Source organism: Pelophylax lessonae (genome assembly GCF_965119305.1).
Source record: "Pelophylax lessonae genome assembly, chromosome: 9".
In the NCBI taxonomy this organism is placed as follows: domain Eukaryota; kingdom Metazoa; phylum Chordata; class Amphibia; order Anura; family Ranidae; genus Pelophylax; species Pelophylax lessonae.
In genome coordinates, this window is record NC_138776.1 from 102,253,495 (window position 1) to 102,279,301 (window position 25,807).

At 40.4% G+C, this 25,807-nt stretch overlaps 1 protein-coding gene across 1 annotated transcript in view; it reads right to left on the minus strand.

The window, feature by feature from the left end:
• Positions 1–25,807, minus strand: part of FBXW4 (F-box and WD repeat domain containing 4) — a 330,357-nt gene that overhangs the window by 196,715 nt on the left and 107,835 nt on the right. The window contains exons 4-5 of the mRNA XM_082268344.1: positions 25,528–25,660; positions 13,072–13,166 (exon numbers count right to left, since the gene is read on the minus strand). Coding sequence (XP_082124470.1) covers positions 13,072–13,166; positions 25,528–25,660 — 228 coding nt within the window. The remainder of the gene's footprint in view (positions 1–13,071; positions 13,167–25,527; positions 25,661–25,807) is intronic.

Here is a 25,807-nt window from a genome sequence, read left to right on the forward strand (position 1 = left end):
TCCAGGTATAATCTAAAGGTCCATGTCTTATGAATAAAAGGGTAAAAAAAACTAACAGTATTAAAGCCCAAAAAGAGTCAAGACGTTTAATTTAATTCTGGATAAAACCTAGAGCCTCTGTCAGTTTTTTTTTTTACTCTGTGTCCATATTGGGGAGATTATTGAGAAATCAAAAACAATTTTAGGAGAGCAGGGAATGGTTAGAACTTCTGATTATGTTTCCTGTCCTGATAACAACTTCTACCCTTAATTTCTTGTATTTGTGTTACAGGGACAGGTAGTAAAGATAAATCTCCCCTTTATGGATAGATAGGAATAAAAACCGGTCAGAAAATTTGACGCTTCCTGAATCTAACCAAAGCAAAAAAAAAAAAGAAAATGGCTGGGGATACAGCTTGATTTTTTTCCAATGTGAACTTATCATGGTAGAGGGATTTACAGCTCTTCTTTTCTTTAGCTCTGCTTCACCAGCCAGTGAAATAGAGAGTAATTTTAACATTAACTCCACACTTCCACCCTGGGATGCAATTGCTAAATTATCTTTCTTGAGGGCACTGATCAAAGGTAGAAAAACAAAAGCACACTGCTCAGCACTGCGAAGTTAAGCACATGCAATTCATCATTCTTGTAAAAGATATGCCACACAAAATAAATAGTGTGCAGACAGCACAAACAACAAGAAAACAATAAAAAGAAAAACAACTTTATACAACTACAGTAAACATCACTGAAAACTGCTTCTGTGTTTGCTATAAAGAGAAGCGCGCTGACATGTAGAGGGTAACTCACATATTTTGGAAGTCTGTCAATGGTGGCAGTAGTGTCACAGTGGAAAAGCAAATGCATGGGGGTAGTAACAATTTTGAATATTTACCAATATAGTGCGGGTAGAGTTTGGAATTATATGCAAAACTATGTTTAAAGAGTAAGAAAAATGTCCTTAAAATGTATTCACCCTTTTTTCTAACCCCCCTTCAATTTGCCATACTTACCTAGCTCTTGCTCCAAGACCCACAGCATCATTTTCATCTCTGTGCAGTAAGGCTACATAAGCTTTTCTGGGGCTGGTGGATAGACAGAAAACAATCCATATACTAACCCCCTAAAAGCCTGAGAGGCTGAACTGCAAAGAAGTCGATGTCTGCTCAAGAAGCAAGAGGAGGGATTTAAATAATGCCATTGGACTTGGAGTGAGGTCTAGGTAAATATAGTTATTTGGGGGTGGGGGTGTTCCAGACCTACTTAACTGGGTGGAGTAAAAAGGTATGCAAATTTTGTGAGAAAGTATTCTTACCTTTTAACTGATATACACCACCAATAGAAAAGAAAGATGATTTTAGGTTTTGTGAACCATAAAGTATCTTATGACTCCTTTTAACATCCCCTGAACCCCTTTATTCTACAGTTTTCCCACTGAATTTAGCCATATACAGTATGTCCTCAGGTAGCCAGAAAGTAAAACATTATCACAATCTGTAAATGTCAGTTCTGTACTATATACATTACAGTACACGGTAGGATTATTTTTATTTTTTTCCTTCCTGAAGAAATGCCTAAAATAAATAAAAGTCCATCTTAATATCAGTCCAACTTTTAACATTGCAAAACCCTCAAAAAAACTAGTATCTTTCAATATCTTACATCTTGTGTTTATTCTTCAGCAATACACCCAAATGCAACCTTTACATGACTCACAAACTTTTCTTTTCCTACTCAATTCCCACTTCTGGATTACGTGTTCAGAACACCTCCCGTAGTACTCTGACCCAGGTGTCACCAGACACTCACCAAATCTTTACTCACACCCACAAAAACATCAATTCAGAAAATCATACAACACAGAACATCTCTATTCTAACACATCATCTCTCTGGATATCTCCTATAGTGATTCCACCTGCAATACAAGCACCGATGTCAAATCTCTTACTATTTGTATACTTGATCTCATTCCTATTTTTTAATGCAGAATTTCCTGCTCACAAAAACTGGTTGTGTTATGTTAAGTAGTACCAAAGTTATACATACGGGTGAGTGTTTTCCGAAATCATAGCCCATTAGCTGAAAGTAGATGGAACTCTAACTTTTTGCATCTCGGTACTGATGATCTCTTCCAATCACCTCCTGTCTCTTTGCATAAAATAATGACAAATTAATGTGTAGAGGTCAAGATATTTCCAGCCAATAAGACATACCTTAAGAAAGAAGTACCTGCCTTCACAACACAGGAACTATACAAAGCATATACCAATAGATGACCCCTCTGCGTAAAGCATATGCCCTGAGACACCACATATAGGACATTATTTAGGTAATTTTATTTTTTATACAAAAACATCTCTATATAAAAAATAAGGCACTGCTAACAACTAAAACTGTATATCATAAGCCAAATTCAATGAGTTACAGCAAAGCTTTAATTTGCTAAAAGTACTGGCAAATTTGATGATATGGTCCTTAGCACACATTTTACTGGACCACCACAAAACTGGATTTACAGCCTTTTTACCGCAGTTGTTAATCAGTTATATATAGCAGAGTGGCAGAAAGTGTCTGGTCCCTGTGATGATCATTTAATTAGTATATAAATTATTGCCCTTCAGGGTATATTTTTAGAATAGTAGAATGTGTTATGCTACATTATCATGATGAAGCATGAACAAACAACATTATCTGTGAAGCCCCCAGGTTCCATATGGAGCACACACATATCGTACATGTGGCTTATGTCAAAGAACTTTATGGCCACAATAATAAATTGCCCTGGTTGCAACTGCATAGCTTTGAATAGGTAAGAGCAGTGGAATCTCTAAAACCACTCAGCCATGCCAAGTGTGTGCCGATTATTATTTTAGGAAATGTATCTTCTTCTGATCTCTCTCCACTCTCCTGAACACCTAGTTTCCCCTTTGTTCTTGTCTCTTATTGGAGATCGCTGTGATCTGTTGTCAAGCGACAGGTTTATAGGTTAGCTGACACCTTTGCTCCCAGGAATTTTAATTAACTTCTCTCATCATCAATATGGTAAAGAGCAGTTTCCATTATCTGAGGTCAGTAGTGTGTTGCAGTGCCGGCTATGCCAGCCATCAAATTGAAGAATTAATGACGTGGATAATTGTCTCTAATGCAAGAAGAATTTGCATGGAGTACAGACTGGAGTGATAATTGGGGTGGAAGGAGAACCTCATGGTCTTGGTGACTGATTCAAACCTGGCCAATGGAGATGGTTATCCCTTCACCAATACTTTTACAAAGGAATCCATCATTTGAGCTTACAAAGAAAACACTCCAGGTAAATATTGTGACATCAAGAGAGGGCAAGTCTGTGTCCTGCTGAAAAGTGGAGCACAGAGAAAAGTGACAAGGCCCAACAAGAGATCAAGAGGTCATCACTTAAACTACATCGCATGCTGCTGTGCAATAATTACATTCAATTCCAACCTGTTGAACACTAAGTAATACAGATAAAATATTGTTACTGCAGCTTAAAATTTGAACCCCCTTTAGAATCTAAAATTCACAAAAACACAATCATTTAAATATTTGGTTAGGAATACAGGATGATTGTATATCCATCAACAATGGCCTCTTCAATCAATGGCTTCTTTAATCAATGGATTTTTTCCACGAAAGTGGAGCTGCACTTTAAACAGCTCTCCCAGTCCTGGCACTTGGACCCTGCTCGAACAGCACACGCTTACGCTGGGAGTAGTGACAGATGTTTCCGTAATTGAGGAAAACAGGGGGACGTCCTGTATACCTGGTGGTCCTGCCCAAGAATAGTGGGGTTCTGGTCTAGGGTTTTGGGCTTACTCCAGACCCTTTTCCATATAACAATATGTAGGGACTCAAGGCTGGCCTGATTACACTGCCCAATTCCTGGCCTATACGCATCACAGCAGAAATTGGCTACATATCTCTTTATCTCAGCCAAATGGGCCATAGCCCATGCATGGAAGACCCAAGGGGTGAAGATGCACCTGACCGCAATGATGCATCATGAACGATTGCTTAGTATTGTGAATGATTCACCTGCCAAATTTCTCAAGAGCTGGGAACCATGGATCTCTTAGGAGTTCCCTTCACTCCAACCAGCCTGTTAAGGGCTTGTTTCACCACTCCCCTCAGGTCCTCCGAATCCGAACCACCCCCCCTCCCTCTTGTCTGTACTCTTTTTTTCTTCTCCTTACTTATTCTTTCTAATTTTTCTTGGTCTTGCTCATGTAGTCCACACCCGGCAGCGTTGGTTGCAGAAGAGCCTCTCCCCAGGTTACTGCGAGTAGACTTGGCATTTTTGCATTTTCTGTGTGTGTGTTTTTTGTAATAATTGACCACGTTTTAGCCCCTGCGTGGTCGATTCCTAAGCTTACTTGAATTTTTATGCTCATTTTACAACAATGAACATACTGAAACAGAAACAGCTCTCCTGGTCCAAAGTCTTCTCCTTCACCTCAATGCCAGTCCTACACATTTAAGGGTCAACAGCTACTAAGCCATGCAATAGAAAAATTAACATGCAAGCAAACTGAAACCTGTTAGATCACTTGAAAGTTGTTTCAAATAAGTCAATAACTGCTAGCTTAAAACACTGTATTTATTGCCAAATTTGTATCTAAAGAAAAGCTTAGTAAGCTTGGCAAGTAAATTGTATATATGGATTATATACATATATATGTAGGTCTTTTTACCTACAGTTTTCTTTTTTGCAAAGACAGGACATGACAAAAAATCTAAAACATGTAAATATCTATTCCCTTTTTCCTATAGACTACTCCCCTGCAAGTAAGAAGCATTTTTCTATTTGAAGCAGGGTACTCTTAAAGTCTTAAAATTTTTCACATGAAGCCATCCAAGGATTTTTTGCATTCTATTCATTAAGGGAAAAAACCTTTTGTGCTGCAGCTCGCCCCCCCCCCCTTTTCTTTCCTGAGCCCGATCTGATCCAGCGTTGTGTACAATGCAGCGGCCCCCACTGCTGTCTTCCTCCTCATTGGACAGACGGTTAGCTGCTGTCAATCAAAAGCTATGACACAGGAGCGGGGGGCAGGGCTAAGTCCCACTGTCTGTGTCAATGGACGCAGCAGCGGGACTCGGGAACGAACACGCATGGGTGCCCCCATGGAAAGCGGCTTTTGGTGGGGGCACCCTCCAAAGAGGAGGGGCCTGGGGTGCCAGCAGGGGACCCCAGAAAAGGAGGATTGGGGCTGCTCTGTGCAAAACCATTCCACAGAGAAGGTAAGTATAGACATGTTTGTTATTTTAATTTTTAAAAAAATTAGGTTTTAGTATCACTTTAAGCATATATTCTACATACTGTATATTCCCACTTCTCTGATTGAAGTCTACTACCATAAACCTCTAAGACCAATAGGAAAATATATATATATAAAAAAAAAAAAAGATAGTGGTTTAGATGAAGAAAAGATCTGTGGAACACTGGTGCAACAAAAATTGTGCTTTATCATATAATTGTACTTTAACATAAAACAGTAATTTTTCCTTCCTCCCAGAAAATGCCCTATGTGCTCATTAAAGTAGCCATCATTTGCACAGTTGCTCTGACAGCCTGGACTTTAGGTAAAAAGAGCACCCCAATGATCAAAGGGAATTGTGTACTGAAGTTAACCTCAGCCATTGCGTGATTCCTCCCTCTGTCCCAATAGTGATTTCAAAGGAGATACACATGCAGAAAATATATTGCCTAATTTCTCCTGTGCTGGTGTTTAGGGAATACAGTTTTTTTTTTTTCAAATACGTTTTGGAAAAAGCAGTGCAGAAAATTGTTTTTCCATAAATTCCTTAGTCTGGTGAAGAAATAAATCCTAAATAAGGTAAAATAACACAAAAAATATACTCCGAGCTCGACAAGGATGATGTAAAAAAAAGATAAAAGAAAAATGATGGGAAAAAGAAAGTGAAGGCAGTGCCAGGACAAGGTCCAAGGCCAAAGTGTGTATCCCCCAAAATTAGCTCTATAATTCAGCATCATAAAAATTTAACACAGATTAAAAATGGTAAAAAAAGTTAGGGGAAGGGGTGAAGGAGTTAATAAAATATAATGATGGTTAACAAAAATATTTTACCCACAAATTTTACAGTTAAAAAATGAATTAGGGTTAACTGTCTCTTTTACAAAGATACTAGAATCATGTTTCTGGTACAAAGCATGTGGCGCTACAAACATGAATGAACACAAAATCAAACAGTTTACAGGATAGTAATTAACAAACAAAATCTGCAAAAAAAAAATGACGTCATATGACGTCGGCCCGTTCTAGCTGCTACTGCGCGCCCCCGGCGGCGCGCAGCGGCGCGATCAGGGATGAGGCTCGTCCCTCGGACATAGCCCATCCCTGATCAAGGTAAACAGCCAATAGAAATTGGCTGTTTACCATGTGATCGGCTGTGTCAATCACAGCCGATCACATGAGCGGCTCCAGCACGAGCCGCTCGTTCTCTCTGCAATGCGCGCTCCCGGGGGCGCGCAGAGCAGCGAACGGGGACGAGGCTCGTCCCTCGGACAGAGTCGATCCCCGATCTAGGTAAAGAGCCAATGAAATTGGCTCTTTACCACGTGACCGGCTGTGTCCAATCACAGCCGGTCACAAATGTCAACAGAGAACACGGTAACTAGCTGTCACCGTGTTCTCCTCCTCACACACTGATCCTGTGTGAGGAGGAGATTGTGGTAACAGCTAGTTACCAACTACAGTGCACCCTAAACACACTGATTGCCCCCCCCCCCCAATAAAGAGCACCTGTCACTAGCCCATCAAAGTACCCGAGTACCTGTCACCAGCCCATCAGGTACTCAGATGACAGGTACTCTGATGAGCTGGTGACAGGTATTCGGGTACTCTGATGACAGGTACTCGGGTACTCTGATGACAGGTACTCTGATGACAGGTACTCGGGTACTCTGATGACAGGTACTCGGGTACTCTGATGACGGGTACTCGGGTACTCTGATGACGGGTACTCGGGTACTCTGATGACGGGTACTCGGGTACTCTGATGACGGGTACTCGGGTACTCTGATGACGGGTACTCGGGTACTCTGAAGATGGGTACTCGGGTACTCTGACAGGTACTCGGGTACTCTGATGACAGGTACTCGGGTACTCTGATGACGGGTACTCGGGTACTCTGATGACGGGTACTCGGGTACTCTGATGACAGGTACTCGGGTACTCTGATGACAGGTACTCGGGTACTTTGAGTACCTGTCAACGGAGTACCCGTCATCAGAGTACCTGAGTACCTGTCACCTACCCATCAGAGTACCCGAGTACCTTCCACCTGCTCATCAGAGTACCTGACGCCTGAAGTACCCGAGTACTTGCCGCCTGCTCATCAGTACCCATCACTACTCATCAGTACTCATCAGTACCTATTACGTATCAGTACTGATCATCAGTACCCATCAGTACAGTATCACCTATCACCTATCAGTCAGTGAGTACTACTCATCAGTACCTATCACCTGCCCATCAGAGTACCCGAGTACCTGTCACCTGCCTATCGGAGTACCCGAGTACCTGCCACCTGCTCATCAGTACCAGAGTACCTGTCACCTGCCCAACAAAGTACCCGAGTACCTGTCACCCTTCATACAGCCACCATGTCCAAGTCCAAAAAGGTTTATATACGTCCTCCGTTTAAACCTAAATACCGGTGTTATGGCAGCAGATAGCTGCCATAACCCTGGTATTTTTTTAAACGGTGGACGGTTGGCTTTCCGATAAGGGTGGTCCCAGCGGCGGATTCGCCGTGGGATCACCCTTCCGGGATGGCGGAAGAGGCGCCCCCCCCCCCTCCCGACGCGTTCCGGTCCTTTTCCCCGCTTACCGGACCCGCCGGCAGCGGGGAAAACGATTCGGTCCCGAATCCTCACAGACAGGATGTCGAGTGAGGGCAAGCTTGCCCTCACTTGACTCTATGGTCTTGGAGGACCGGAGCTACGGAAAATGTTGTTGCCTAGCAACCGGTTTAAAGGTCCTTTTTTTTTTTTTTTTTCATTTTATATTATAATTATTATTTTTTTTTTTTTTTTCTATCTTTTAGTGTACTTGTGAGATCTGAGGACTTTTTGACCCCAGATCTCACAAAAAAGAGGTCCTGTCGTGCCTATTTCTATTACGAGGAATATTTACATTTCTTTTAATAGAAATAAAAATGATCAATTTTTTTTTTTTTTTAAACGGTGGAAAAATAAAAAATAATAAATAAAATAAATAGTAAAAAAAAAAAAAAAAAAAAAATTAAAGCGCCCTGTCCTCGTTAGCTCGCGCGCAGAAGCGAATGCATACAGAAACCCCGCCCACATATGTAAACGGTGTTCAAACCACACATGTGAGGTATCGCCGCGATCGTTAGAGCAAGGGGAATAATTTGAGCCCTAGACCTCCTCTGTAACTCAAAGATGGCAACCTGTAGAAATTTTTAAATTGTCGCCTATGGGGATTTTTAAGTACCAAAGTTTGTCACCATTCCGTGAGCGTGCGCAATTTTGAAACATGGCATGTTGGGTATCTATTTACTCGGCGTAACATTATCTTTCACATTATGGAAAAAAATTGGGCTAACTTTACTGGTTTCTTATTTTTTAATTAAAAAAAGTGAATTTTTTCCAAAAAAATTGCGTTTAGAAGACCGCTACGCAAATACGGTGTGATAAAAAATATTGCAATAATCTCCATTTTATTCTCTAGGGTCTCTGCTAAAAAAAATATATATAATGTTTGGGGGTTCTAAGCAGTTTTCTAGCAAAACAACTGATTTTAGCTTGTAAACACCAAATGTCAAAAATAGGCCTAGGCAAGTGGCTAGGATGCATGATGATGCTCCTTGGATGTTAGGCCCCTCTATATGGCTAGGCTGTGAAAAAGTCTCACACATGTGGTATTGCCATACTCAGGAGGAGTGGCAGAATGTATTTTGGGGTGTCATTTTTGCTGTGTACATGCTATGTGTTAGGAATATCCTATAAATTGACAACTTTGTGTAAAAAAAAAAAGTTTTCATTTTTTTCCCACATTTTCCAAAAACCTGTGGAAAAAAATGATATGTTCAAACGACCCATAATGCCTCATAGAATATACGTTGGAGTGTTTGCTTTCCAAAATGGGGTCATTTTGTGGACTTTTCCATTGTATTGGTGCTCTAGGGCCTTGAAAAGTGTGATAGGTAGTAAGAAAGTTTTATGTGTATTTATGCTCCTAGAACGCCTGAATGTGCTTCTTGGACGCGGAGTCTCTTTTTGTGGCCAGGCTGTGTAAAAGTCTCACACGTGTGGTATCGCCATACTCGGAAGGAGTAGCAGAATGTATTTTTGGGTGTAATTTTTGCTGTGTACATGCTATGTGTTAGAAATAGCTTATAAATTGACAACTTTGTGGGGAAAAAAAGAAAAAAAAATTTTTTTCTTCATTTTCCCAAGAATTGTGGGAAAAAATTACAACTTCAAAAAACTCACCATGCCTCTTACTAAATACCTTGGACTGTCTACTTTACAAAAAGGGGTAATTTGGTTGGTATTTGTACTGTCCTGACATTTCAGGGCCTCAAGAAAGGAGATAGGCAGTCAGTACATCTGGTGTGATCAATTTTCAGTAATTGGTACCATAGCTTCTAGACTCAATAACTTTCACACAGACTAAATAATATACACTAATTTGGGTTAATTTTACCAGAGACATGTAGCAGTATACATTTTGGCCCAAATGTATGAAGAAAAATTTATTTTTTGCAAAATTTCATAATTGAAACTAAAAAAAAGTGTTTTTTTTTCAAAATTTTTGCTCTTTTTTTGCATATATCACGAAAAAAAAAAACCCCAGTTGTGATCAAATACCACCAAAAGAAAGCTCTATTTGTGTGAAAAAAAATGATAAAAATTTTGTTTGGTTACAGTGTAGCATGACTGAGCAATTGTCATTCAAATTGTGAGAGTGCTGAAAGCTGAAAATTGGTCTGGGCAGGAAGGGTGTCAAACTGCTCTGTATGGAAGCGGTTAAGAGCCGGTCCACACTAGCGCGACTTGTCAGGCGACTTGTCAGCCTGACAAGTCGCGCTCCCTCGCGGTCCATTGACCGCTATAGGACCCGTTCTAATAGGAGCGACACAAGTCTGCTTCGGGGCGACCTCGGAGCGACTTGCATAGACTTCCATTATGTGAAGTCCCTGCAAGTCGCTCCGAAGTCGTGGTGCATGGTAATGCACAAGTCGCCCCGAAGTAGTAAGGAGTCGTGTCGCCTTAGTGTGAACCGACTCTTAGAGCCCATTCACACTAGCACGACTTGTGAGGCGACTTGTGTAGCCCCAGGTCGCTTGACATAACAAAAGCAATGTTAATCAATCAGTGCCGTCTTAATTGGCACTACTGAAGTTGCTCCGACTTCAGAAAAGGGTCCTGTACTACTTTGAGATGACCTGTGATCCGACTGTCCCATATACTTCAATGGGAGTCGCCTCCTTATCTTAATTGACACGACTTGTTATCAGACTTTCCAGCAAGAAAGAGATTAGCCAGGCATTCCCCACAGACAAAGTCGCCTGTCTCTTCAAAGTAGTGCACAAGTCTCTTCCAAGTCTCTAAACAAGTCTCTTCAAGTCACGGGGCAACTTTCTGGTCGTGGTAGTGTGAACCGGCTCTTAGAGTTAATATGTGCTAAAATGTTTGAAAAAAAAAAATCACCATAATATTTATTTGTGAAAGGAAGTTACAATAGTAGTTTTTATTCATAAAGGAATACAGAGCAGGACCCGCACTGTCACATTGATAGCTCAGTCCTGCATGTGACACAGAAAGAACGCCGCTCTCCCAAAATAACAATCAGGGTTCCATGACAGTGGGGCACTGTGCACTGTTTATCAGGGGCACCTGTTTATCAGGAGCTGTCACACTGATAGCGGAGTGGAGTGCCACTATTTACACTGGGAGAGTCCTGATTTTCCAGTGTAATCTGCAAGATTGAACAGTCAGTTTGACAGCTCAGTCCTACACAATGCAGGACATGGCTGGGTAAGACAGGATGGGCTCCCACCTCAGTTGTACCCTCCACAGTATGTCTGCCTTGGCCTGCTCCTGAGCAAAGCTTATAAAATAGAAAAATGTCCTAGGCATCATTTTATTTTGTGCTGTAACCTTGAAGCACTAGCACTTTGGGTCCAATTCTCATATTGGACTATCTGCATTGAATTTTGTACTTGCTTTTAAACCAATGCTCCAATTTACTTTCACTTTCGCTTTTGACCTTATTGACCCTGAATCTTCTATGTAAGGCCATCCCTTACTACAATCAGATTATACACTTTTTAATCAGAGTATAGCATCAAGTCAGTTAAACTCCTGGGATATTTATCTGGTCAGTAAAGTAGCAGAGGGGGTTGTTAATCAGTTTCAGCTAATTTGGTGTTAATGAAATTAACAACAGGTGCACTAGATGGGCAAAAATAAGACAACCTCCAAAACAGAATGGTTTAACAGGTGGAGGCCGCTGACATTTTTTTCCCTACTCATCTGACTGTTTTTTTACTAGTTTTGCATTTGGCTAGGGTCAGTGTCACTACTGGTAGCATGAGGCAATATCTGGATCCTATAGAGGTTGCACAGGCAGTCCAACTCCTCCAGGATGGCACATCAATATGTGCAATTAGCAGAAGAGTTGCTGCGTCTCCCAGCACAGTCTCAAGATCATGAAGGAGATATCAGGAGACAGGCAGTTACTCTAGGAGAGCTGGACAGGGCAGTAAAGGGTCCTTAACCCATCAGCAGGACCGGTATCTGCTCCTTTGTGCAAGGAGGAAGAGGATGAACACTGTCAGAGCCCTACAAAATGACCTCCAGCAGCCCACTGGTGTGAGTATCTCTGACCAAATAATCAGAAACAGACTTCATGAGGGTGGCCTGTGGGCCCAATGTTCTCTAGTGGGCCCTGTGCTCACTGCCCAGCACCATGGAGCCTAATTGGCATTTGCCATTGAACACCAGAATTGGCAGGTCTGCCACTGGCACCCTGTGCTTTTCACAGATGAGAGCAGGTTCACCCTGAGCACATGTGACGGATGTGAAAGGGTCTGGAGAAGCCGTGGAGAACGTTATGCATCCTGTAACATCGTTTAGCATGACCGGTTTGGTGGTGGGTCATTGATGGTCTGGGGAGGCATTTCCATGGAGGGTTGCCCAGACCACAGGCTACACAATGGCACCCTGACTGCCATTAGGTATCGGGACGAAATCCTTGGATGGCTTCATGTGGCGATAGTATGCAGCCAGTTCCTGGAGGATGAAGGAATTGATACCATTAAATGAGCCCCCACGCTCGGCTGACCTAAATACAGTAGTACACCTCTGGGACATTAGGTTTCGGTCCATCCGACGCCACCAGGTTGCCCCTTAGTCTGTTCAGGAGCTCAGTAATGCCCTGGTCCAGATCTGGGAGGAAATACCCCAGTACACCATGCGTCGTCTCAAAACGAGTAAGCCCTGACATTGTCAGGCATGCATATTAGCACGTGGGGGGGCATATAAACTACTGAGTACCATTTTGAGTCGCTGCAATGAAATGCCTGCTGCATAATTTTTTCACTACGATTTTCGGGGTGTCTTTGAATTCAGCCCTCTGTAGGTTGATAATTTTAATCTCCATCAAACGATGTGGCATCCTTTCATTCGTAACATTACCCAGTCCATATCAGTATATATATCCAGCATGATATTTTTCCCCATTGAGATCTGATGTGTTTTCAAAGTGTTCCTTTAATTTTTTTGAGCAGTGTATATTCTTAGATTTACTAGCCACTATGTAGTGCTAGGGCCTACTATTTGGATATAAATTGAATTCATTGTGTAGGTAAGTTCTGCACTTAATGGTTGTTTGTAAACCTAAAGGAGATTGTACAATCAGTACTATGGTACTAGCTTTAAACAATTCAGTAGCCACCTACTGTACATAAATTTCAGGGATCATTCCATAGGTATTTAATTCCTACAGACTATGGTAGTATTTCTTTGCTCCAGGCTTTAAACAGAAAAACAAACTTATTTTAAACAAAGAAATACTGTTCTTACCCTAACAGGGGGTTTATGGCAATAGACCACACTCTGTCATCCGTCTGAATAGTATGAAGGCATTGAGCATCTGTACCAGATGAGAGGGTCCAAACCTAAACAATTACAATTAAGACAAAAATTACAATAATGCACAATGGTTAAGGGTTCATCTTCTTATCTAGTTTCAATATTTTAGTTAGAAAAATATTTTTAAATGTTTAATATAGAGAGCATTATATATATATTTTTTTCAGTTTTGGCTAGAGTAAGGAAGAGTTCAAACCCCTGCCAGGTTATTTTTTTGTTGTCTGATGAAGGGCACACTCACTTCCTGTCATAGAGAAGCAACAGATTATGGGTTGATTTACTACAGGCAAATAGACTGTGCACTTTTGAAAGTGCAGTTGCACTCATTTTCCCCAGAGATAAGGGAATGTGGTGAAGTATCTTTTTGTAAAGAATACCCAATCAGGTAAAAAAAATAAATAAATTAAACAGCACTTTTACTTGCACATTCTTCAAGTGGAGTCAACTGTAATATTTCAGATTTCCCATTATTTTCGGTTTAGGTGACAACAGCTCACAGCACAAATATAAAGGTATGAACCTCCACTGTGGGACACATGCAACAATAACATTTTGAAAGGCTGTTCAACTTTTTCCCCCACTGTACCCAAAGCTAAAAAAATAGTTGGAGCTATACATACATTCACTATATCTGGAGATTTATTTTCTTTCTAATTGATGAAATATATTGATAAATGTCTTGTATATCTAAACCCCAAAACAAAAATATAATACTTTGCAGCTTATTACTCTTTAGATGTGGTGGCTGCATTTGTTTTCTTTTTACAGGATTTGTTAGGTTTTTTTTTTTTACATAGTGATCCGGGCCTAAAACACACCTTAAGAGTTACCCAGGGCTGCTCACTAAATGTGGGCTACAAATCCTTTCCCAATGTGTTCTTTAGTTCACTGAAGATAGCTGGAATATCTGCCGAAGATAGCTGGAATATCTGCCGATGATGAGTTTAAAGCAATGGCAGTTACAAGGACACTAGAGGTTTGACCAACAGGCAATTTTTTGTACTTGCATCAAAATTACTTAGCTTGGTAAAAGAGCCTAATGCAGCAAGCAGATCAAAGGACTGGTAAGCTGCAGTAGACTAAATTTTTGTTCTTGGGTTACAATATCTTTTAAGATGGTTTTTTGTTGCGTACATAAAAAAACATAGATCTTCAAAAATCCTTGTACAAACGTGTTTGTTAATTAAAAAACTGGGACTGTGTGTTACTTATGTCAACAGGAATTTAGTATCGCACCAAGAATAACCAAATGAAGGTGCTGAGCTTAACTAGCCTAAGCTTCCATATCTCCCACAGGTTAAAAATATTGCTGGGAGCAGCCTATCGCCTGACTATCACTAAGGAATGTACATTAGCAGCTTCTCTAGGCTTAACTGTAATCAACACTCTGCAGGGTCCTCAAAACTGGCCACACGTTACACATTCAGCACTCCCATTAACTTGTGACTCCTCTCTTGTGACCAAGGAAACACTTCAAGTATAAATGAATAATAAATACAGAGCAGCACGAATGCTAGGTCTGGTTAGAATTATTTACCTGTACTAAATTATACCAGAGCAGGCTTTTATATGGCTTCGCAAAATCGGGTCATGGTTTAAATACTATAAGGTATGTTATAACAGAGCTCATACAGAGCAAATAGAAGGTATACTACAACAACATAATCGATCAATGCTAACCAAACACAGTTATATTTATTTCTCTTGTTCAGCCTGCAAGCTGAACATCAGAAAATCAGATGATTTCCCCATCTAGACCAAGCAGCGTGGATGGAGGAATCTCCACTGTTGGCCATTGTATTCAGGCAGTCCTGGCACCTGCAGCTGCCTGAATACCTGCACAGTGACCGCAGTCAATTTTAAAATTTACTTTAGTGCAGGCAGGTGATACCAACAGGGTCACACATGGATATTATAATTTTTGCAGATTCAGCAGGAATTTGCAACATTTAAGTCATTCATGGCCAACATAAGAGTACAAGGCCCATTAAAATCATAACAGCTGAAACAAAACCAGTTATGGAATAGCAACTCCATTAGGAATAATTTCGATCTACAACATTATCTTCCCACACTACATACCATTATTATAATATTAGAATAGAGTGGTGCCACCATGTCTTTAAAGTCTCCACACATTTACCTCCTTGAATTCTATAACACCTATTCATAATGTCTTGTGAGTAGGCACTGCTGTGTTACACATTTCACAGAGCCTGATGGTTATCCTGATCTAAGGGGGATTCTGCTAGTGGCCCAGTCATACAGGGCCCTGAGGGGAATTTTTGTCAGCCCGCGATTATTTTTAAAATATACAATGCACCCCCCATACTAAAACATTTGGAAACCCCTGTCTTAGGACATCATGAAAAGCATTTAAAAAACAAAAGACATTGCCAGGGTTCTGATTTTACGGTCACTGCCAACCTGGAGGGTAACAGTTTAAGCAGAGCACTGATTGACCATCAATAACATATAAGGGTTGCACGCCCCTTTACCAGAGATTATGTGACTCACATTAAGTTAAAAAAAAGGGTCTGCAAGATTTAAGACAAAAGGAAAATATTTAACATCCTCACTAAGGTTTTTATGATGTCCTAGAAGTGATTTTACTTTATATGTCCACTTTACTTGGCTGTATCCTCTTTTCACAGATAAACTTAATGATATCTTTCTCCTTATTTTCAATGTAACTCAAATACTTGTTCTAAAGACACCAAGCTAAATTATAAAAAAAGTGAGCCAATAAATTTGATCTCTTGCCAAAAGCATCAGCTTTTATCTTCACGTTTAGATCTATTACCATATTTAGATCTTTACGTTTTCTGGGCAAAAGCCGACTTTGCTACGCACTTCACACATCAGCCACATAGTGGTTAATAAAACAACAAAATGTATTTATGGTGTATTTATAAAATAAAAAAAAAAATACTATTAACCCTTCTGAAAAGCAAGTTTAAATCAAGAGCAAATTTTCCCACGAGAGTAACAGTAGCATGTACCAGCTGGAAACAAGATTTCTGCATGGAATAAAGAGCGGGACATGAAATTGTTCTGGAGAAGCCAGTTTGAGCATTTTAACTGCAATCTCATATTGCTCCCAGCAGACAACGCCTGGAAGTGTTTTACTAAGTTGTACAACAGCTTGTAGAAAAAAACGAATGATCTATCCAAGACCGGTGTCTGCTGTAACAATACAAGTCTCATCTTCAAACCATTGTTTCTCCGTGTTATTTCATACACTTCTTTTTTTAAAAATCAAAGCTTAAAGCAGTATTAAACCCAAAAGTAAACATTTATTATATTGCAGCTTACCAAATCTTAGATGTGATGTCTGTTATTAGTTTCCTTTTTTTTAGGTTTTCTTTCTTTTATTTTCATTTTGTGATCTGGCCATTAGGTCTGTTATTCAACAGAAAAGTTCTCTTGCAGTTACTGGGATGAGACAGACCATTTACACTGTCAAGGGTTGCCTAAAATGATCAGCTTTTATTTATTTATTTAAAACCTTTATCCCAAAAGGAAAAAAAGAGTTTGCTGTAACTGATTATAAAGTATTAGCTGGCATGTAGCTTCAGTTTGTTAATGTATTTAAATCTGTTAGTACAAACCCGATTCCAAAAAAGTTGGGACACTGTACAAATTGTACAAAATTTACAAATTGAGTAAAAGAGGAATGGGCTAATTTACAAATCTCATAAACTTATATTTTATTCACAATATAATAAAGATAACATATCAAATGTTGAAAGTGAGACATTTTGAAATGTCATGCCAAATATTGGCTCATTTTGGATTTCATGAGAGCTACGCATTGCAAAAAAGTTGGGACAGGTAGCAATAAGAGGCCAGAAAAGTTAAATGTACATATAAGGAACAGCTGGAGGACTAATTTTCAACTTACTAGGTCAACTGGCAACATAATTGGATATAAAAAGAGCCTCTCAGAGTGACAGTGTCTCTCAGATGCCAAGATGGGCAGAGGATCACAAATTCCCCCAATGCTGCGGCGAAAATTAGTGGAGCAATATCAGAAAGGAGTTTCTCAGAGAAAAATTGCAAAGAGTTTGAAGTTATCATCATCTACAGTGCATAATATCATCCAAAGATTCAGAGTATCTGGAACAATCTCTGTGCGTAAGGGTCAAGGCCAGAAAACCATACTGGATGCCCGTGATCTTCAGGCCCTTAGACGGCACTGCATCACATACAGGAATGCTACTGTAATGGAAATCACAAAACGGGCTCAGGAATACTTCCAAAAAACATTGTCGGTGAACACAATCCATTGTGCCATTCGCTGTTGCCGGCTAAAACTCCAAAGCCATATCTAAACATGATCCAGAAGCGTAGGTGTTTTCTCTGGGCCAAGGCTCATTTAAAATGGACTGTGGCAAAGTGGAAAACTGTTCTATGGTCAGACGAATCAAAATTTGAAGTTATTTTTGGAAAAACTGGGATGCCATGTCATCCGGACTAAAGAGGACAAGGACAACCCAAGTTGTTATCAGCGCTCAGTTAAGAAGCCTGTATCTCTGATGGTATGGGGTTGCAAAAGTGCGTGTGGCAGCTTACACATCTGGAAAGGCACCATCAATGCTGAAAGCTATATCCAAGTTCTAGAACAACATATGCTCCCATCCGTCTCTTTCAGGGAAGACCTTGCATTTTCCAACATGACAATGCCAGACCACATACTGCATCAATTACAACATCATGGCTGCGTAGAGGAAGGATCTGGGTACTGAAATGGCCAGCCTGCAGTCCATATCTTTCACCCATAGAAAACTTTTGGCGCATCATAAAGAGGAAGATGCGACAAAGAAGACCTAAGACAGTTGAGCAACTGGAAGCCTGTATTAGACAAGAATGGGACAACATTCCTATTCCTAAACTTGAGCAACTTGTCTCCTCAGTCCCCAGACGTTTGCAGACTGTTATAAAGAGAAGAGGGGATGCCACACAGTGGTAAACATGGCCTTGTACCAACTTTTTTGAGATGTGTTGATGCCATTAAATTTAAAATCAACTTATTTTTCCCTTAAAAGTATACATTTTCTCAGTTTAAACATGTGATATGTCATCTATGTTGTATTCTGAACAAAATATTGAAATTTGAAACTTCCACATCATTGCATTCTGTTTTTATTCACAATTTGTACAGTGTCCCAACTTTTTTGGAATCGGGTTTGTATATCTTAGGCCCCTTTCACACTTGTGAATGGGGAGCAGGTGTGTTAAATTTGGTGTTATCACTCTCACACTGGTCACTGGAAGTTCAACATGGCACCTCATGGCAAAGAACTCTCTGAGGATCTGAAAATATATATATGTGTGTGTGTGTGTGTGTGTGTGTGTGTATAGATACACTATATATACAGTATTTCACAAGAATGAGTACACCCCTCACATTTTTGTAAATATTTTATTATATCTTTTAATGTGACAACACTGAAGAAATGACACTTTGTTACAATGTAAAGTGGTGAGTGTACAGCTTGTATAACAGTGTAAATTTGCTGTCCTCTCAAAATAACTCAACACACAGCCATTAATGTCTAATCCACTGGCAACAAAAGTGAGTACACCCCTAAGCAAAAATGTCCAAATTGGGCCCAATTAGCCATTTTCCCTCCCTGGTGTCATGTGACTCATTAGTGTTACAAGGTCTCAGGTGTAAAAAGGGGGGGGGGGCAGGTGTGCTAAATTTGGTGTTATCGCTCTTACTCTGTCATACTGATCAGTACTGATGAGTGCACCTGCTCAGCCTCTTATCTAGAGGTTGTCTTTGGGAAATAGACGTATGAGTGCTGCCAGCATTGCTGTAGAGGCTGAAGGGGTGGGGGGGGGTCAGCCTGTCAGTGCTCAGACAATACGTTACACACTGCATCAAATTGGTCTGCATGAATGTCATCCCAGAAGAAAGCCTCTTCTAAAGATGATGCACAAGAAAGCCTGCAAACGGTTTGCTGAAGACAAGTAGACTAAGAACATGGATTACTGGAATCATGTCCTGTGGTCTGATGAGACCAAGATAAACTTATTTGGTTCAGATGGTGTCAAGCGTGTGTGGCGGCAACCAGGTTAAGTAGTACAAAGACAAGTGTGTCTTGCTTACAGTCAAGCATGGTGGTTGGAGTGTCATGGTCTGGGGCTGCATGAGTGCTGCCAGCACTGGGGAGCTAGAGTTCATTGAGGGAAACATGAATGCCAACGTGTACTGTGACATACTGAAGCAGAGCGTAATCCCCTCCCTGGGCCGCAGGGCAGTATTCCAACATGATAACGACCCCAAACACACCTCCAAGACGACCACTGCCTTGCTAAGGAAGCTAAGGGTAAGAGTGATGGACTGGTCAAGCATGTCTCCAGACCTAAACCCTATCGAGCATCTGTGGGGCACCCTCAAACGGAAGGTGGAGGAGCTGAAGGTCTCTAACATCCACCAGCTCTGTTATGTCGTCATGGAAGACTGGAAGAGGACTCCAGTAGCAACCTGTGAAGCTCTGGTGAACGTCATGCCCAAGATGGTTAAGGCAGTGCTGGAAAATAATGGTGGCCACACAAAACACTTTGAGCCCGGTTTGGACATTATCGCTTCGGGTTGTACTCACGTTTGTTGCCAGTGGTTTAGACATTAATGGCTGTGTGCTCATTTTTTTTGAGGCGACAGCAAATTTACACTGTTATACAAGCTGTACACTCACTACTTTACATTGCAGCAAAGTGTAATTTCTTCAGTGTTGTCACATGAAAAGATATAATAACATTTTTACAAAAATGTGAGGGGTGACTCATATATGTACACACTGAACATAATTATAAACACAACACTTTTGTTTTTGCCCCCATTTTTCATGAGCTGAACTCAAAGATCTAAGACTTTTTCTATGTAAGTAAAAGGCCTATTTCTCCCAAAAATTGTTCACAGATCTGTCTAAATCTGTGTTAGTGAGATAATCCATCCACCTAACAGGTGTGGCATATCAAGATGCTGATTAGACAGCATGATTATTGCACAGGTGTGCCTTAGGCTGGCCACAGTAAAGGCCACTCTAAAATGTGCAGTTTTACTGTATTGGGGGGGGGGGGGGGGGGGGTTCGGAAACCAGTCAGTATCTGGGGTGACCACCATTTGCCTCACGCAGTGCAACACATCTCCTATGCAAAGAGTTGATCAGGTTGTTGGTTATGGCCTGTAGAATGTTGGTCCACTCTTCTTCAATGGCTGTGCTAAGTTGCTGGATATTGACAGGACCTGGAACACACTGTCGTAAACGCCTATCCTGAGAATCCCAAACATGCTCAATGGGTGACATGTCCGGTGAGTAAGCTGGCCATGCAAGAACTGGGATGTTTTCAGATTCCAGAAATTGTGTACAGATCCTTGCAACATGGGGCCGTGCATTATCATGCTGCAACATGAGGTGATAGTTGTGGACGAATTGAACAACAACGGGCCTCAGGATCTCATCACGGTATCTCTGTGCATATAAAATGCATCTGTGTTCGTTGTCCATAACATACGCCTGCCCATACCAAAACCCCACCACCACCTTGGGCCAGTCGATCCACAACGTTGACATCAGCAAACCGCTCACCCACACAACGCCATACACGCTGTCTGCCATCTGCCCTGTAGAGTGATAACCGGGATTCATCCGTGAAGAGAATTGCTCTCCAAAGTGCCAGACGCCTTTGAATGTGAGCATTTGCCTACTTAAGTCGGTTACGACATCAAACTGCAGTCAGGTCGAGACCCCAATGAAGACGACGAGCATGCAGATGAGCTTCCCTGAGACGGTTTCAGACAGTTTGTGCAGAAATTCTTTGGTTATGCAAACCGATTGTTGCAGCAGCTGTTCAGGTGGCTGTCTCAGACGATCTTGGAGGTGAAGAGGTGGAGGTCCAGGGCTGGTGTGGTTACACGTGGTCTGCGGTTGTAAGGCTGGTTGGATCTACTGTAAAATTCTCTGAAACGCCTTTGGAGACGGCTTATGGTAGAAAAATGAATGGCAGAACTCATGGAACCCCAAAACATGACACTCCCACCACCATGCTTGACTTTAGGCAAGACACACTTGTCTTTGTACTCCTCATCTGGTTGCTGCCACACACGCTTGACACCATCTGAACCAAATAAGTTTATCTTGGTCTCAATAGACCACAGGACATGGTTCCAGTAATCCATGTCCTTAGTCTGGTTGTCTTCAGTTAACTGTTTGCGGACTTTCTTGTACATCATCTTTAGAAGATGCTTTCTTCTGGGATGACATGCCATGCAGACCAATTTGATGCAGTGTGCGGCGAACGGTCTGAGCACTGACAGGCTGTCCCTCCACCCCTTCAACCTTTGCAGCAAGGCTGGCAGCACTCATACGTCTTTTTCCCAAACACAACCTCTGGATATGATGCTGAGCATGTGCACTCAACTTCTTTAGTCGACCATGGCGAGGCCAGTTCTGAGTGGAACCTATCCTGTTAAACCACAGCTCGGTTTTAGGGTCTTGGCAATCTTCTTATAGCTTAGGCCATCTTTATGTAGAGCAACAATTATTTTATATATATATATATATATATATATATATATATATATATATATATATACACACACACACACACACATACATCTACATACATATACTGTATTGCTATATTTGAACTGATATTAAAAATTATTTCTCTACAACTTCACTCTAGCCATGAGATTGGTTTACCCACTTAGAAAAGTGAGCTATTCTGTATCACTCTATTAAAGTAGGCACACAGCCCAAATTTAGGCCTGGATCAGAGAAAAGGTCATATAAGCCAAGTTTCATCCCCTTTACTCTTTATTTTAACACAGTTGTAATTATAAAATATAAAACGGGCGGTGTTTTTTTTTTTTTTTTTTCGTTTTTTTAACTTCAAACATATGTACCATATATTTACTATACATTTAGTAGAGTTATAAACTGAAGTCACAAATATTTGAGGTTAAAGCAAAGTTACTTTGAAAGTAACATAGGGGTGCACTTCTCTTAAATCTGACTGTGCCATACACACATGCCATGTCAAGTACAAACAGTACAAGCAGCACATCAGCAGCTGGTCGGGGCAGAGTGCCTTGTAAATGTGCATATGCTGTCAGCAGAACACCGTTACACATGCTGTGGTGGCATATGCAAAGTTGTGCTGTAACGCTTCCCAGGTCACAGACAAGGGGAGGAGAAGGAAGAGACAGGGCCTAGTAGAGAAAAAAAAAATAATAAGAGTATAATACCTTTCTAAAAGACGGCCTGGTAAGACCACGTAAAACCTTTTTTTTTTTTTTCTTGTCTATGCTATACTTGTGCAGCAAAAATAGAGCTTTTACTTGGTCCTTCAATTAAGTGACAACTTTGCTCTAGCTTTCATCAAGCAGTGTATTTGGGCATTTAATTAGAGATGTATGTGTATGTTAATCTAGCGTTGTGTAATAAGGATAGAGTCTGTATTTAATGAATGTCACAGTGTACTACAGTGTATCATCTTTTTAACATGCTACTTTATGACATTGTTATTAATAAATCTGCACCACACTGCAAAGATTTAGAAGAATCTGCTGTAGAAAGTGGTGATCTGTAATACTTCTCCTGTATATTGTACTGTAATATGAACTGACACAGACAATGATCATTTTTAAACATTGGTATTAGAAAAAACTATATATAAAAGGGTTATGCTTTTGTATGTGTTGAAGATTCGAATGCAGTCCTCCTTGCATTTAGTATTATAATTGATTTAAAGCGGAGCAGCAGAAAACTACAAAATTGTTCCCCACACCAACCAACCAGGTGGTAGATGTCACTTTCTAGGATGCAACAGAAGATTTAAAGATTAAACCTGATTAGGTAATATAGGCAACTAAACTTTGATCCATTTTTTTCATAAAGTAGCTATCAATTTACAGGCTGTATCTGTATTATTCCCCAGCAGGTTTGGATGTACAGTTGGCTTTTGGAGCAAAAAGGGATAATTTGCTTGTCTCTGCCCAATGTCCTGCTATGAGGAATAATCTTCTTATTTGTGAGAAATGTAATTGAATGAGACATGTGAATGACGTCTGGTAAAAGAATACATATTGGTTAAGCGAAGAGCTTTTTGGTTCAGTTTATCCCTTTTCACCATTACCTTTGTGGTTTTACTTTTTACATTTTCTTACTGTAACACATTTATTGTGTATTCTTAATTTCATTAATTATATTTAAAGTGGAACTTTATTCAGAAAGTTAAGTCCTGCTAGATCCCTGCAGGGATAAGTGCCTATACTGTTTAAAGTCCGGTAATATGCTGTCTAACCCTGAGCAAATGCTCTTTTATTACCCATTTTCGGCACTGTGCCACAAATTAGAGCCACTAGAGGCCAATCTGCTGACAGCCTAAAGATTTACTGCTACTGGGGGGCTCTGGGCTACAGGGGCTCTGGGCAAAATGGCAGCCTCTGGCAAGAAGAAACAGGAAAAACACTGGAGCCAATTTACAGCACACACTAATGTTGGTAACATAATGAATTTATGTTCCTTGCTAAGAACATTATTTTTTTTATCAAATTGTTATGGGTAAAGTTCCACTTTAAATACTTTCCTCTCCATGTTTTCCTAATTCACTTGTTGCTTTTAGTCATCCTTTTGTTATGGGTGATCTGCACACAAAAGAAAGCTCCTATGTGTAGTTAAAAAAGACATCCCCTGTAATTATGCCTATCATACTGTAGCCACCATCCATGTAATGATATTATATTTAATATTGTAGCCACCGGTCAGCAATGCATGGAGCAAGATGTGGCTTTGTATGTTTAGGGTAAATATGTAACTGCGCTAACCCTCTAATATATGTGGATACTAGGGATGACCCCTGTATCCAAAATAAAGTGCATTTAGTGAATTTCAAGATAGTGCATATACAAAACCAACCACAAACCATATATTATATGAAATGTATAAGACCTTTTGCAAATAAAAACTTAGGCAAATAAAAACTTTGGCAAATAAACCTTGGCAATATATATCAGACAGTCCTTGATCTCCACAAAAACTTGTAGATAGAGAAAAGTGCCGTAGTGCAAAAAGTCCTTCTTATATTATTCGTGTTCCAATCTCAGTGTTATACCCTTCACCGATCACCTTGCTGTGATGTTTGTGGTAAGAAAACTCACTTACCAGATGTTGTTGATTACTAGTGGCATACGCCAGTGGGAATCAAACTGTGCTTAATATTTTTGTGGTGTCCCGGTTCCTTCGTGCCTCAACGGGTTTGCCGGATATCACTCGCGGTCCACGGTGGGGTGGGAACTCTCTCTTTAATATGCTTTATGGCTCAATGTAAAAAAACAAAGTGCACCTCATAGTGTAGAGTGTTAAAACAACTCCTTTATTTAAAACATAGTTTAAAATACTCTCCAGGCTTTAAAACCACTCCAAGTTTAAAACCACTCCAAGCATAAAAACCAACATGAGCCAAAAAACGGCCATAAACCGTACACTCTTGGTGAGGGAAAAACACTCCAAAAATAGTGATGAAACTTCAAGCACAAAATACAGTCTCTGCAATAGTAACAAGTAGAGCCGCTCTTACCCCTTTTTCCAAACACTCTGCAGCCTCGCGGCATATTGCCGTGTTTGTGTATGACAGCGCCGTACCCGGCGTATTTTGCCTAAGTTTTTATTTGCAAAAGGTCTTATGCATTTTATATGATATATGGTTTGTGGCCAGTTTTTTGTATGCACTTTATATGCACAGTATATGCACTATCTTGAAATTCACTAAATGCACTTTATTTTGGATACAGGGGTCATTCCTAGTATCCACATATATTAGAGGGTTAGCGCAGTTACATATTTACCATATATAAAAAATACCTTTTTGGAGTTTTTTTTGACTTGCAGCTTTCCCAGAAATATACGAGAACACACAATAGACACACCAGAGGCGCGAGTGAAACCACATACACTTTGTATGTTTAGCCTTGACCATGTAACACTTGATAAAGCAAAATGTACACAGAGAATTGGGTAAGGAAATAGAACAAAAAGTCTTAAACTAAGCTATACCGTATAATAAAAAGTGATCTTTCACTTTACTACAATTCACTTTTGGCTGCTGACAAAAAGTGCTCACTTCTTGCCAATAATATCCAGATCACAGTAGCTTGACCTCTGTAAAGGAGAAAAAAAGAATAGCCAGGAGAATTGCAGCAGCAGTCATGTCCGGCAGCTCTCCCCACCATGCATACCTTTTGAACTAATCAACTTTCAACATAAGTTGTGAGTAATGTACTTTACAGTAGAGGCATCTCTCTCGTGCACTGGAAATGTGGAACTCTGCAGTCACATGGAATGATGGAGTGACAGCTTCAAGAGGACTTACCCTTGCAGTCCTGTCTCTGGAGCCGCTGACAATAATTCCTCCATGACAATCCACGCAGTTCACATCCTGCTCATGTGCACTGAACTGTATACTGACAGAGCTGTGAACTTTATGAAGGGCGATCTTTCCATCCCTGCAGTAAGATCAGAGTCAGAGATTTATTAACTGAATAAAAGGCAGAATTGTCTTGACTTTCTTTGTTATTCACAAAGAAAGATTGAATGAAAAGTCTTTCCTACCTAAAAATAACCAAAACATTTTCTGACAACAAAATATCTAT